We start from the raw sequence: 15,467 nt of genomic DNA, 5'->3' as shown, positions 1-15,467 counted from the left end.
TACAAATAGTCAATATTTGTGTTTTTGAAATGTGGATTATATACTCGGCTGGACTATACAGCTGGACCCAGATCAGCCTGACCTCACATTCACACCACGGACCGGCGTGAAAGGGAAGCCGCACATATTGCTTCGATAGAGACTTGTACACCTGGGATGTCAAGCTAGCTAGTTAGCTACGTGCTAACGCCGTGCATTCGCCCACCGCGCGCACGACGTCGGTGTGTTAACGTTAACATCGCTACCCACCAGCGAACAAGAGAAACCCCGTTAAAACAACCCAATAAAAAGCTAGATGCTTTTTCTATGGAACCAGAACTTTACGAAGCCCATATGACTTTCGAAAACGAGAATCGCAAGGTGCTCCAGCTGTGCGTAAAAGCCCTGATTCGCCAAAGGAGCGTCAATAGGCTCCGTGCGCGCCATTATGCATCGTCAAGTAGGACAACTACATTAATCCAGCAACGAGGTGGAGACTAAACTTGCTCTCTGCGCACATGCAGTTATCATTGGGTGCAATCCCGGAAAAATAGTTCTTCCCCCCTTTTTTTCCCCACGCAAACGCATCTGGGTGACTTTTACGCACGGCGGATGATGGAGAGACTGGTTCTGATAGTTCTGCTGACAAATGTTTTCTGCCACGAAATGGATGGTGACCACTGGACAGAAGGCATCCAAGGGGTAAGACATTTCACATGTATTTGAAAAAGCTGCTGAAAGACACCTGTAAGTAGTACTTTTGAAAGATTTAAGATGATTTATTTGCACTAATTTGTCTCAAGGACAAATGGCTAAACTCTGAAGTTATCGAAGATGCATTAGTGAGGATGACAAGAAAACCAGGACGGAGACAATATCTCGGCTTCGTGGGAAAAAAGGACTCCAGTAAATTTATGAGTATAGTGTTTTAATTATGAAATGACTGTTGCGTTTGTGTCTGATTGTATTTCTTTTCTCCAATTAGCAAAAGCGCAGACCACAAATAAACATAAGTTGTTTTGTTTGCTTTTAACGTCAAACATCTATTCTGACATTTAAATCAATTTTTCTCTCTCTATATATATATCTTATTATACATCTTATGAATATTTATATAAACGTGAGAGACAGATATAGTGTGTATGAAGTGGCCTTTTAAATGGATGCCTTCATTTTCAGAGCATAGGTTTAAAACCTTTGTGGGCCTGATGGGGAAACGAAGCTTTGAGGATCAAGGTATTTTACTTCCAACAGAAACGTTAAATATACTGGAGGGAATCATTGCAGTAAACTTTGATTTCCTACTTTCAGGAGACCAGTGAGCTGCGCGGGAAGATGGAGGATCTGCGTTGGTTTTCTTACTTTGTTTAATCTCAGACTTCTTTGGTCGATTTGTAATGTATCAGATTGTATCATAGTGGCTCTCATAATATTTTAAAATTCTGTACATTTAAGCAAACAGCACCTTCCGGTGGTGAGACCATCACATTCAAATGAACGTGTGGAAGCACATTTCCTACATTATGAATAAAAGGATCAGGATGATGGGGAAACTATTCTATTATCCTTTTATTTTAAGATTCATGGCCTCAAGGTTTCAGATGGAGCTGCCTGCTCCTTATTGCATGTTGCCATGTCGTTATTTGGAGAGTTACAGGATCTTTCTTGTCCAAACGCATGTATTAATTGAAAGAAATCTCTCATTTCAAAATAAATCCATCTCACCCTTCAAATATCATCACAGGTTTATTAAGTGACTTTGTACAATACAAATGAAAATAAAATGAAAAATAGAGCGATGGAGTACATAGCCAAAGCAAACTGTGGTGTTGACTCTTCATTTTCCACAGAGTGATTGAAATAGTTTTTCTTAACGCATCGATGGATCACTGTTAGACGTGAGCGCGTGTTGAACAGTGGACGCTGCTTTCAAGTCTCTGAGGATTCTTTTTTGTATGTTTTTTTTTTTAAACATACAAAAGAAATTACTTCAGCTGGCTCGGTATATATAAAAATAAACTAAAGTGAAGTATAACAGTTATGATAATTATAAATGGTGGTCCAAGGCTAGTGGAAAATAGCTAAACACAGACGAAAAGGAAAGCGTTACATTTCAGAAGCTTAAGCAGTTGTTTTTTTTGTACTCTTTAAAAAAGAATACAAAAAAGGCCCACGGTGCATTTTATGGTTTGTCTTAGTTTCAGGGTTTCTTTGTTGACCCGTTTCATTTCTGTCACACTGACAGAAGGTTAAAAGCTAACCAGATACACACAAACAAAGGATTAGTTAATCCCTTGTCCACTTATTTCAATGAAGGAAAATCAGATTAATGTTCATATGCTATTATGCTTTTTTTTTCCTGTAAACAAATACAATTCATCAGAACTTGATTGTACAAACGGTCAGACATGATTCACAGGGATTTCTTCTTTAATCTGTGCTCTCCAAAAAACTGTACACATCAGTGTTGGGATATAAAAAAAAAAGAGCAGCAGGTAGGGGGGGGGCAACAACAATACTAGTTAAAATAATATGAGTTTGGCCGTTCTGACGTGGATTTATTTCTTTTATACTTTGTAGATTAGTTACCTCCTCAGAATACTGCCCTCTACTGGCGGGGAGCAGGAGCAACGCTGTGCTGGCAGACAGAGCAGGGGAGAAAGAGAACACAGAGGAGGGGGGGGGGATGTCAGTGCCACACACGGGTGTCCTGAACCGGCAACGTTGGCAAACAAAAAGTAACTGGAGTTGGGGGTCGTCCGGCCGACCTCATCTTAAAAGATCTTGCCTTTCTTTTTGTTTTTCTCCAGAGTCCTGCAGGAGGGAAGAGAAAAGACACGGCGGCTCAAAAATAAGTGACAAATACAGAAATCACTTCGTAAGACACTGTCTGTTGGAAACCAGATATTCAAAAGCCTGCCGCATTTATACGGTGTAACGAGGGACGGGTCGTCCTTCACACGGCTAACGAAACCAACTTAACCTACTCCACTACTCTTTTACCCCTCAAACCCGGTCCGCTCCAGGCAGCCGCGGTCACGACGTTCACAAAGTGGGAGTTTGGGCTCAGTCGTACCTGGAGGCCTCCACTTTCTGTTGCTCCAGGCGCTGCTGGGTCTCCCAGTTCGCCCGCTCGTCCTCGAACACGCGTCTCTTCTCCTCCAGCTCCCTGTGCTGCGCCTCCAGGTTCTTCTTCATCTGCTCGTGGCGCCGCTGGAGCTGCGGATGGGACAGAGGGGGGGAGGGGGGGCGGGTGTTTAGGTCAGGCGCTCTGCATCTGATAAAAGGAACTGGGGCAGACAAAGACTGCAGAGCACGTTGGCTGCAGACTTCACCGTTACCGCATCAGAGAGACGCTCTCGTGGCCTCCATGTGTCGGAGGACTTTAAAGCCGTAACCAGCAGATCGCCTCAACCGAAGAAATGTCGTCCGCGTCAGAATCACTTGAGCAGTGGAAAGACCCAAGTCTGCTTTTTAACATGTTTAACGTTTCTGTTGATCACATCACGATGGGGATCTAAACGTCATCAGTCTACAGTTCTACGAGTGAAACTTCATTTGATCACATTATCGGAGGTCGCAGCTGGTGATGACTAAAGATGGATGAGGAGGAGTTTGGGGTCTTATGATTTTATACAGAAAAGTGCTACAAACACGTGGGAACAAAAGAGGGAACTTGCCAACTCAACCTCAAATTTACACACACTTAACAACACACAAACATAACACTGTCACACTTGCAACCGCTGAAGCACAAGAGGAAGGAAGCAGCCGAGACAGATGACTAACTCCAGGATATTGTGTGTGTGTGGGTGTGTGTGTTTTACCTCGGCTTCAGAGTCTTTGAGCTTCTGCACTTTTTCCTTGACTTTCATCTCGAACACCTGCTCCATCTCCATCTCCATCTTCTTCATCTTCGTCACATGCTCCCGCCTTTCCTCCTCCATCTGGGCCATGGGACTCCTGAGATGACCGAACACACACACACACACACACACACACACACACACACACACACACACACACACACACACACACACACACACACACACACACACACACTCTGAGATCAGCACTCGACAGCATCACATGCATATTTCTTCAGTTTGCATTGGGAACAGTAATCTCACCCATAACAATGAACAACACATCGTATCTGGGTGCAAGAGAGAAAGCAGAGCGAGGGGAAACAGAGTCAGGAATGACGGGATCCAACAAGGCTGTGACGGGAACGGGAAACCAAAGCAACCAGGAGGCGTTCCTGAGAGGCAGAGGAGGGGAACCCCGAAGCTAGAGGTCAGTTAGCCGTTAGCGGTGGGTTAGCGGTTCGTAAAGCTCCTCGGGATGTTTTATCTCCGTGTTAGTGGACAGAGACCCATCAGGAAGTATGTGGAGAGGCTACCTGAGATTACAGCTGGATTTGGCCTGATTCAGGTGCAAAGGCTATTTAAAATTATATTATAAAAGAGGGAATTGCTTAGGGAGACGTCTTCAATGCCGCAATACATAATGGAACGTTTTAAATAAATATGCAATTTCAGCATTATGTCTTAATCTCAGTTATTCGTAACCGCTCCAAACATTTCATGCACCAAGCAGGTGGAAAGAATAAAAGTTGGGTGGAAAAATAAAGGCATCACATAGCCGTCAGGATACATTCAAGTGTGGAAATTTAAGGGTTTCCTCCCGCAGTTCCTGGAAATATCAACTGACAGGGGGAAGTTGTTTTTTTTGGGTGGGGGCGGGGGGGCACCTAAATACAGCCAACAAGGAGGAGTGGAGGAAGAGCAGAGAAACGATCATCATACACAAGGGGCTGAAAAATAATAGGAAATAAAAATCACCACTTACATTCCTTCAACTGGGTCAAGTCTAAAAAACACATACAACCGAAAAACACACACACACACAGCATGCAATAATGAGTTCTTGCACTAAAATAACAACGGCGAAAAAATGTGGAAAAAAACATCAATGTGGGCTTTATGATCTGGTTGTTAATACATTAGCAGAGTTTGCCAAACATTGAGCCGTGTGTGTGTGTTAGTATCAGTGGTGTGAGGCCTTCATTGTGTAGAGCTGGAACATTAGCTTAGCGAGTTAGCAATTTTGCTTGTGTCCACAGGAATGAGAAAGCCGCACTGTGCTCTGAATGAAAACGTATGAAAATCAGTGGCATGATTTTATGCAAAGTGGTGCAGTGAGAGGCTGCAACAAAAGCAGGATCAACAGGTGATGGTCAAACGACAGACTGAGAGGAGCGGGCGATGAATGAAATCCCCCCCCAACTGGGATGCAAAATTAAATGCCTCAAAAAAATAAGGATGCATGAATCAATTCCATTCGGCATATTGGGACTGCCGTCCTAACGGTGTGGATAACCGCTGGTTCCGTCCAAACTCCTGTGAGAGAAGACCTCACAGCGAATATTTAGCATTATTTGGATGGTGATACATTATTCAGACCTGTAAATTGGCTAAATAACCAACAGTTCTATTCTTGACAGTTGAAGTTTAAGGGTCGACATTAATCAGAAACCCACCGGTCCTGCCTGTCTCTAGTGACCTTTGACCAGGACTTACTTGGTGGACAGTTGACCTTTAGACCGGTTGTTGTCCACTCCGTTGTAGGTGACAGCAGCCAGCTTCCTGCTGCGGTAGTTTTCGTAGTGGACGTTGTTCGTCACGTCCTTCAGGTCCTGCATGTGTGTCCTGGGAAGGGACAACAAAGCTATTTGAAATGCTCTTGAGTGATGCTTCAACTGGTTCTTTCAGCCGCACCCATAAAGACGTTATGATCTTACAAGTTATATTTAAGGTGTTTGAAGAGGAAGATTTATGATGCCAAGCTATCGTAGCACTAATTGAGAGCAGGACGATACATGTTTAAACAGGGCCGTAAGTGGCCAGAAGAATATGTGGAGGATATCTTGAAATGTATCATAAATAAAAGGAGTGTAAAATACTATAGAATCATATCAACAACATATATCAATTCTGCATAGAAATACAGTTTTAAAGAGAATAAATGAAATAAAACGGTCAGAGAGAAATGAATCATTGAGTTAAATTTGTAAAACAGGTCATAAGGCAGCCTTTAAACATTCCCTACAGTGTGTGTGTGTGTATGTGTGTGTGTGTGTACTGTGACTGAGTGTGTACTAACTGTCCATTACCTGATGAGCATATCCCTGAGGATGGTGAAGTCGCAGTGGTCACCGTTTTCAACTAGATGGGAAAACAAGAACGCAGTCGGCCAATCAGTGCAATAGCAAATGACGTGACCTTGTGACCTCAGACACTCAATTTGGCACCACGCACGGCCACGCATTGGTAATATTGAACAAAGTGAAACATTCATACCTTCTGCAACCCCCCAGGGGTATTGTCTCCCTCGGACTCTTTTGCTGTTCACCTCGATGATTGTGTTGCTTCCTACTACAGCCAGCGGCAACTTGTCCTGGCAGAACGACATTACTTAGGATTCATTTTCATAAACCTGTACACACGGGTGTAATAGGACGCATCGGATGACCAGCTGTACCTTTATCTTCTTCACCAGCTTGTTCTCCTCTTCGTCATCCGTCTCAGGGAACTCGTAGATCTTTATTTTATGCTCTTGGATTTCCCGCATGATCTAGCAGGGAAACATCTTTTCAAAAGAGGTACCACGGCGGCCCGGTGTTGATCCGTCACAGTTCGACTTCATCAAAAAAGTATACGCAACTGGTGCGATGTGAAGCCCTGGTAAAGGCTGCAGCACATCATTCTTTAAAGTTACCTTATGAATCTGTTTAACACACGCTCTCCATACGCTGAATCTTTTATTTAGGGGACACTTCGTCGTTTACATTTGCTCCGAATTCATATATTTCTTTAGCTACTTGCTAAAAGATGTTGATGTGCACTAAGCGAGTTATTTTGCAAAACACATCACAAAGAAGCCAAAATGCTATTTCGCATCTTTTTATTGATTATGTATCAGTTACGGGAGACCCTCACACCTCAGGACATTGTTGAACAGGCAGCAGTTAAAGAACTGCAGCAAATCAGAGCAGTGGTGCACAGCTGTGGAAACCACTGACCTGTTTCTTGAACTGTTGGCATTCCTCTGGGGTGAGGGTGTCTGCTTTAGCGATCAGCGGGATGACATTGACTTTCTCGTGCAACCTCTTCATGAACTCAATGTCCAAGGGCTTCAGTCTGTGGATAAAAAAGACTGGGTTTGTAGTTTTAATGTAAACAGCGAGCAGTGTCCCAATCGTTGGGAAAAACTCAAACATAAAACTGATGTCGTAAATGACTCAAACTGTTACTACTTGTCATTACTGGAGTAAATGTGATGTTTTGGGGCTGCTTTGCATTTAATTAGTTTATCTGTTTCCTTAGACAACATTACCAAATATAGAAAAGCATCAGTGTGACTGATGTTCAAAATTCTCAGAAAATTCTCTGCTGGTCGTGAGAAAAACATTGTTATTCTGAACTGAATAAATAACATTTGACTGGAGTAATTTATTGACCTATATCTCATATATAAACATTTTGTCAAGATATTCTTCCTCTTTGATTCTTTGAGTGTAGATTATGAATAGTCCAAATCAGCTTCAAAGCAGAATGTGATGCTGTTAAACTCGAAGGCTTCAATGCGCCGACAAACTTTTGACTTTGCAGCACGGAACGTGAAGGCAACGTGATAGCAATGGTTTTAATCTGAAAGAAGAGCAACAATAAAAACTATTTCAATGGTTCTCAATTTATCAAATGGAAAAAAAGGCCTTCAGATCCAGCTCCATGTCCATCCTTTAACACACATAAAAAACTCCCCGACGAGTTTTTACTGCTACGAGCTACATAAAAATCCCAAAGGATCAACATCACTGTGATTCAGGACACATCCGGATGAAAACTGAAAGTTCTGTTGTTTTAAAAGGCTCACCAGCCATTTTCCATTTTTGTTTAACAATTCAGATTTTCTTTCCAAGAACAAGACTTGCAATTGCTGCAAATTCTGGGCTTTTTGTCTTGAGCCTTTATGTGACGTTCCCGTCTCACTAAATGAGGACAGAACACTGTCTTGTAGTGGGGACACATACAAATAAAATGTTTCTGTCAAAAGCTAGCATGAATGAATCTGATCTGCCGGTCATTGAGCCAGGCCGACCAGCTGTAAACCTAAAAAATAGCTCATTGTTTAAGCCCTTATAACTGGTGTCAAAAAACCCATTCAAGTCATGTTTCCGGATTAATCATGACTAGAAGTGGGGGGATTTTTAACTTAATGAGTCACCATCCTCAGACCAGCCACCAGGGTTCAATGTTCAGATTGTCTCTCACTGTTGGATGTCATTGTGCCGCTTTAAGAGCAGTCAGCTGCTGCTATGAGGGGATGCTCTGTGTGTGTGTGTGTGTGTGTGTGAGAGGCCATACGCTGCCCATCCTCAGGGCTAAAGTACTGCTTGTGTGGGTACAGAGGAGAGGCTTGTACAAACACGATGTCTCACTGAGGACAGACTGAGGAAGGAGGAGAAAAAAACAACAGAATAGGATGAAGGCAAATCGTTGTTCAGAGTCACTGTCAACAGCTTTAAGGGCATGTGAGCACACGGTTCACATTTGCATATGTGCAAATCGCGTAGCTCCACACAGCGGACTCAAGAGCGGTTCCACACTCCAAATGCATGTTTGTTTGTTTTTTAAAAGGTCAAACGGCCATTTGCAAGCTGATTTTTCTTTCTTTGAAGATGCATTAGGATGCAGTGCAGGACGTGCATTGATGCAGTGGTAGAACATAATCAGGCGTTTGGTTTGGTCAACCGTTCATAGGTTACAGCTAAAGTCTACTAGGCTAGTTCCTGCAGTACAAAACGCCCCACGCGGCTATTATTGTAGCTTTGTTTATGCACAGAGGTGGTTTACACAGACAGATTCAGTATTGAAAAGATGCAGCACTTTCTGTTACAGACTGTTTGTAAAGCACGTTCTAAATAAAACGAGTCCAACTGTCAGAGTCCCGAATGCTTGCGTTAATTCTAAAAGAGTGCAGCAGCAGTATAGAAAATTGAGGACTAGAGAGGGAGATTCTTTGACAGGGGACTCCTAATGTAATGGAACTGGGAGGCCAGCCAACATTCACACGAAGCTATAACAGCACAAACACACTCAAGTTCACTTCGCCCACACATTCTGCTTTTTGACCAAATATTGCATCGTGCAAGACATGTACACATCTTAAAAGGGAAGACAAGAAAAGCATATCTCAAATTCCTCACAGTCATCTCTTTATGAAACATTTGGCGATAAGTATCATCAGCTGGGCATTTTGCCAGCGTCTTCAAGTTTAACCATTATTTTGCAAGACAGGCAGCTGCATTATCAATTACACCAGTCGCCTGGGGGAGGGTTGCATATGTGGCAGTGTGAAGAAGTTCCTGCGCACACTGCACGGCAACAGCTGCACGTCGGTGGCCACCGAGCACCCTTACCAGTAACAAGCCCGCTTCCCTCGACCTCTCATTTTCTGCCTTACGCAATTCTTTATTCATTTCCTCACACCGTTCCTCTTCCCATTCCTGACCATTTCCATTTCTCGAGTCCTAATCTTGCCTGACTTTCTATCGCCGTCTGATGAATGTACAATTCAGGAGCCTCACTGGATCTAACCGCCACTACAGAAAATTGATTAATCGACCAATAAATTGCACTTCCGGACTCACCCGTGTCCCGATGGGGCGATGAAGTACAGGCAACAGTGAATCCGGCTGTCGGGCATCTGCCGTCTGTTCACCCGGGATTCCGAGTTCAGGTAGTCTTCGAACTTGCTGTCTATGTGGTCGATGATTGGCTGCCAGCTGAGTGACGCACAAACGACAGCTTGCGTTAGACACAACTCCTTTAAAACAAGAACGTAGGGAAACCGCTTTGACATTTTACGGACCCTAAAAGGAAGGAATCTATCCGCGCTGAAGCCGTGGCGATCCTTACCAGTTGCTGTTGTCGACGGCATCTCCGAACCCCGGGGTGTCAACTATTGTGAGCAGCAGCTGGACGCCGCCTTCCTTTATTAAAACTTTGGACTGCTCCACCTGGCACACAAGAGAGAGAGATGAAGGGCATGTCCTGTTTACCTTTGCCACAAACTGCGCCTTTGAAACCAAATCTTTTAAACACAACATATAAAAAGGAAGGGTGGGAAATCATTAGCGCTGGGAGCTAATAGCATCGCAGATCATATATATTTAATGTCTCAGACAACAACACTTGAAGCGGCGTGTAGTGACAGGCCGCGTCAGACTGTGCTATTAGCTAGCTATGCTGGAGACAGCAATGCTGTCAGCTGGGAGCCAGAAAGACAAAGTGCAGCACCCAAGTCAGTCGAGATGCAGGATAACGTTGTGTAATTGGGGAGAAGAAGGAATTTGTGGCGGGAGCAGACGTTGAGTCAGGTTTGAACCATCGTGAGAAACTCCTCGAACCTTATCACAACATACATCAGAGACCGTAGTCACCAAACTGCATAATTATCTAGTATAAAAATTCATTCAAAATATTCAGATGTTTATGTGTACAGTGCATTTATGTACGTCTTCGTTGTAATGTGTAGCTTTTGTTTAAGTCCAGTTGTTGCTGTAAGTGTTAAATTGCAAGGAGATGATTTGACTGTTGATGTATTCAGCTCTGAGACAAGTGTATCTTCTTGGGCGCTACATAGTTGAGAACATATTAAGAAAGAAACCATAATTAAGTTGCCATTCACGTAATTAATACAATGTACTATGAGACAGTAAACAACCCTCACATTTTGAAATACAACCTCACATTGATGGCATGGATCCAGCTCCTTGTAACCAAGGTTCATTTTATGTTGCTAACGCCGTGTGCTACAGCTGGGCCAAAATATCCGATTCATGTGCCAAAACGTACCTGTACAGTCTTTTTGATTCGATGTGACGGTCCAGGATACTCCGCTGAATACAGGTCTGTTAGGAACAGTGAGTTGATCAACGTGGATTTGCCCAACCCTGACTCACCTGGGGGGAAAAATCCAAGAGGAAGAGAAATCAGTGCTTAAAGAATACTGTTGCCTTTGGAAGGCAGTAAAGCGCTGTCTTAGGTCGAATAAAACCTTGCATTTATTATAGAGTCTCTACACAAACATCTATGTTGACACAATAAAGACCATCAAAGGCCACGCCGTCTGTCCCGGGGACGAGAGTGACATTTGCCAAAGACATTAATCCATTTGGATTAACAGTTAAAGGGCTAAGGAAACCACACAGACAATGGCTCGTGTTATGTGCAACTGACTGGTTGTGTGGTCTGTAAGGCTCCTCGAGCTTGGCTGACCATTCTGTGCCCGGTTTCCAAGCTCCCAATGAAAAGAATCATTAGTGGAAATGACCACTGACATTGCTTGCCTTGGCAGATGACCGCAAGTAAATATTTAACGAGCCACCATTTAGACCAGAGCAACAGTCATCGGGCAATGTGTGGAAAGCTCGTACGGGAGCATTTGTTTGTCGCACATTTGGTGCTAAGGGGAATGCGCTTGTTAAATCTACAATTGTACACAGTGATGACCGGCCTGTGAAAAGAGCTCTGCCATCTGAACAGGTTGTCGGGTCACGTGTTTGTGAGGCGTGGGCAGGCGGGCCAGTCAGTGCTGGCGATACCAGTCCCATCTCTCCCCTGTTCTTTCACCCTCCTTCACACCAGACTGCATTGCGATGCACGACGGGGACATGTGGGCCAGAGCCAAGAAAAACTGAATATTAAGTGTGTGTGTGTGTGTGTGTCTCCATGCAAGAGGGTGACACCATAACAACAATAGCAAGCATTTAACTACCAGCAAGCCCAGAGGACCTCCTCTACTTTCCTTGTTAATAGAACAAATAAAACATTTGTATGTTATTTGAAAGCATAAAGTGCACATCTGGTCAAAACAGATATTCACCTTGAGAACAAGTTCAGTTTTGTCTAGTTCAAAAATACCTCACCCGCAATTCCAATAAAGTGCGGGAGTGTTTTGGACAGAGATCTGACTGCTGCACTGTATACTCTAACTTGAAAATGAAGCTGTTATGATCATTTCAATGTGCAGTGTTTCCTCGGTTTACAGCTTTGAAGGAAGGTGGATACAGGCGTACGTACACTGGCCTTTTCCAACTCGTGTCCTCTGGTGGGAGCGTGCTCACCTGTGTGTGCGTGCGCGTATCGTGTGTGCCCATCAGAGCGGAACTCCGCCGTGCCCAGAGAGCCCTTTTAGAGTCATTGCTCGGGCGGGGCACCGCCCTAATATAATTGTAGGAGAAACTGCCATGCGTCATTTAACATTGTTGTTCAAACTGCATATATTTTCTATTTGCTTTGAAAGTGTAAGAGTAAGAAAATGGATTGTTGTTACAGACTTTGAATGTTCTTACAAGACCTCCCACACTGGTAAAAACACCAGTACAAGTACCCAAGTAAAAAATAGTGTTTTTGTAATACAGTGATTAAACTGATGTGTTTTAATCGTTTTGAATTCGAAGTTAAGTATTTTTTTAATCAAAAAGAGATTGAAAACAAGGTTTTGAGATTTCATTTGGATGAATTGTTTGTTAAAAATAATCATTGAAGTCCTTTATAATTTAGTTATGAGATTGATCAAGTAATCCTAAACATAACCATTAGGTTAACAATCAGTGTAGTGTAGCCCGATCTAAAGTTTCCCCCAAAAATAATCTCTTTGTTGCCAACACATTGAAGCATTCACGGGCCCCAGAGGACCACTTGGTCACCATCCAGCAGCTTTCACAGAGGACACTGCTGCAAATAGAAACATCTACAGTCCAAGTGCCTTGTCATGATGTTCCAATGAAAGTTCCTTTAAACAACAAAAACAAGCTGCACACAAATATGTCACTGAAAGCTATCGGCAGAATTTAAACTAAAAACCTGTAGCAACAAAGCGTTGTTAAACGCAGCGGGAGATGCGCTATTCTTAGAGGCATGCTGGGTAAATTCTGTTGGTCCCACCACAGGAAATGGTTTTGACCCGAAGAAACATTTTCTCTCCAAACAGGGACTGATCAGCCGGGGAAGATCTTGGCTCAGCGTCAACCACCACATCCAGGCGTTTTAAAGGAATGTCTCCATTTTTGATTCCGAGTGCAGCTCTAGATAAATCCATCCCAAAACGTTTCTGTTCTGGCCCACACTGACAAGGACCTGACATCAAGATAAATTCAGACACAAGCAATGCCGAGGTGCCCTCCTCAGCACAAATCCATAAAAAGAGGCCTGTGCATTGAGCATGAGTACAACCAGCCACACACAAAATATTTGTTTCTTAAAAACAAACCAGAGAGGAGGATTTTCTTTAATACCAACCCCAACGATTAAAATGAATGATTCATACAACAGAAGTCTGAGCAACGTGTGTTCTTACCTACGACCATCAGGGTGAACTCAAAGCCCCTCTTGACCGACTTCCTGTACACTTGGTTGGGGAGGCTTGCAAAGCCAACATATCCTTCCAGATTCTTTTGCTGCTGAAAAAAAATATTGTTGTTAAGCACATCCACGAATAAATATTATCTTGCACCACACCTTGAATGCAGGCTTTAAAGCCGGCTGAACCCTGATGTTCCCCTCCAGTAAATCATAAGTAAGACAAACTCTTTTAACAACTCTGCTTATTCCAGTTTTAATTGAATATATTTAAAATGTACAAGTGAGTGGAATATTCCAATCCAAAATGTAAATGTAAATATTTAAGTTTTTAGATGTACGGGACATTTTGAGAAAGATTCAAAACTACGTTCTACAGAGCTTAACAGCACTGGTGGTTAATGTCAAGCTTTTTAAAGCATAGGTGTAACTTCAATACTTACTGTTTGTACTGCTGTTTTGTGCAGATCAATGTGATGTTTCCCCAATGTGCAGGAAAAGCGAGCGTGTCCGGGGTCACGGAGCCAAGGGAGAGAGCACAAAAACAAAAAAGGCAACAGAGAATCAATCTCAGGCCATCTGACACAGAAACCATTCTGTCTCCGGAATCAGTTTCCCAAGCTGAGAGAAGCTCCGGGCCAAATGATTCACAACCCTGGCTACTGTAACAACACCGTAACATGTACCACACTGGCCAACTTACTCCTTTAATGTCACTAGCACCATAAAGCTCGGCCCCCTCACGGCTGCAGGTTTCCATTTGAGGAGGAGAGGATTTCTGCCTCTTACTCTGAAGCATCTGCCTGCCAACCAACCAACAGCCTCCCACATATCTTCTGTGTGGTAGTAAGACTTTATTTGCAGATTTTGCCCAAAGGATTTGCAGTTTAATCTCAGCAGCATCCTATGGTTCAATTTGTGATGTATTATATACTGAGTTCTCTCAAATGTTAACTAGCAAACCAACCATTTTTTTAAAATTTCAAAATCACAGACGGGAGGTTTTATATGTTGAAATCTGTGCGGAAATTGTGAGCTGTCAATATAAAAATGACAACTTTATTTCTGGCAGGTCTGCCGAAGGGAGGGTTCTGTTCGAAAAAGGTAAAAGTGTTTGTAGTTTTTAGATTTAGAGGTCTGAAGCTAATGAACTTTAAAAAAAAAAAAAAGAATGATCTCTAAAGGTACCAGATCCCCTTTAATCCAGATTAGATGGCAGCCGTGCCCTCCTTATGCTTAACCCAGACACATCTTCCAGCTTTGGCTTTGTTTGCCTAACCTAGATGCTCCAATCATGGCAGTTAATACAGCCCCATCAGGGGGTACGTGCACGACAGAGAGTAATCGTCCTCCCCGTTTTAAGAAGCATTTCCAAATAGCTAAATACACTGCTACAATGACTGTACTAATTTGGGCGTATTTTACGTTCATTTCACGTGAAATACGAAGCAATTAAAGCTCGCAAGAAGTAACTTAACCTTAGTTGTTAGCAATGAACGTTTCGTGAGCCGTTTAATCCAACATTCTACGTCAAGTTAGCTAAATTAGTTAGTCTAATTGCTAGATATTGTAGACAATATTTAGAAAAACAACAGTCAAGGTCAGCCTAACAAGTGTCTTAATGTGGCATCTTGTCTTGGCTATTAACACAAATGGAAACTTTGCTTTGGGCAGGAAATGACTCTCCAGTTAGGCAGTACAGCCTGCTGGCAAAAGCCCCAGCTAACTGCTAGCGTTAGCTGGCTAGCTTGCAACCAATCCAACTGGAGGCGGACGACTGGGCGTTGGTTGCTCAGACAACTGAAGAAGCTAAAACAGCGGCAGGGAAATATTATTTCAAAAGCCAATACAACCCAATACAACTCTTCACAGTGTGTTTTTAAATCAAGGTTTTCTGAATAAATGGCTACATGCAGTCTCACCCATAACGTTGACGCTCCCTGCCGCCTCAAAAAAACGATCATTCACGAGCCGACATTCCCCTTCTCGCTGATTTCGCACGAGCTACGCAGTACGAGGCGCGCAGCGCTTGCATTTGCATGAACCTACGCCTTCCGG

General features: G+C 43.1%; 1 protein-coding gene and 1 long non-coding RNA gene across 3 annotated transcripts; one reads left to right on the top strand and one right to left on the bottom strand.

Annotated features, from left to right (window-relative positions):
* Positions 1-589: 589 nt before the first annotated feature.
* LOC119196987 (uncharacterized) lies at positions 590-1,585 on the top strand. Its single transcript, XR_005114375.2, has 3 exons — positions 590-681; positions 1,159-1,215; positions 1,291-1,585. It is a non-coding gene; the product is annotated as an uncharacterized LOC119196987 (long non-coding RNA).
* Positions 1,586-1,923: 338 nt separating this feature from the next.
* septin7b (septin 7b) lies at positions 1,924-15,350 on the bottom strand. 2 transcript variants are annotated; one of them, XM_037452827.2, is made up of 15 exons: positions 15,332-15,350; positions 13,853-13,863; positions 13,408-13,510; positions 10,902-11,008; positions 9,963-10,063; positions 9,695-9,829; positions 7,064-7,181; positions 6,523-6,615; positions 6,342-6,438; positions 6,155-6,206; positions 5,562-5,690; positions 4,831-4,851; positions 3,807-3,942; positions 3,056-3,198; positions 1,924-2,793 (listed from the first exon to the last, which is right to left on the bottom strand). In XM_037452827.2, the coding sequence occupies exons 1-15, from the start codon at positions 15,333-15,335 to the stop codon at positions 2,754-2,756; spliced, it is 1,290 nt and encodes a 429-aa protein (XP_037308724.2). In that variant the 5' UTR covers positions 15,336-15,350; the 3' UTR covers positions 1,924-2,753. The 2 variants fall into 2 exon arrangements, with proteins under 2 accessions (XP_037308724.2, XP_062421679.1); XM_062565695.1 differs by lacking the exons at positions 4,831-4,851; positions 13,853-13,863; positions 15,332-15,350.
* Positions 15,351-15,467: the final 117 nt, after the last annotated feature.

This window comes from Pungitius pungitius, chromosome 11 (assembly GCF_949316345.1).
Source record: "Pungitius pungitius chromosome 11, fPunPun2.1, whole genome shotgun sequence".
Taxonomy (NCBI): domain Eukaryota; kingdom Metazoa; phylum Chordata; class Actinopteri; order Perciformes; family Gasterosteidae; genus Pungitius; species Pungitius pungitius.
Note: the sequence above shows the minus strand (reverse complement) of the source record. Positions and strands in the feature narration are given on the sequence as shown.

What these genes read in the sequence shown, in the direction of transcription:
- septin7b (XM_037452827.2), bottom strand. An exon ending in GTTCACCCTGATGGTCGTAG is followed by an intron (nt 11,009 to 13,407) that starts GTAAGAACACAC and finishes TTTTCCCCCCAG; the next exon opens with GTGAGTCAGGGTTGGGCAAA. An exon ending in CTTGACCCAGTTGAAGGAAT is followed by an intron (nt 3,943 to 4,830) that starts GTAAGTGGTGAT and finishes CGGTCATCTCAG; the next exon opens with GAGTCCCATGGCCCAGATGG.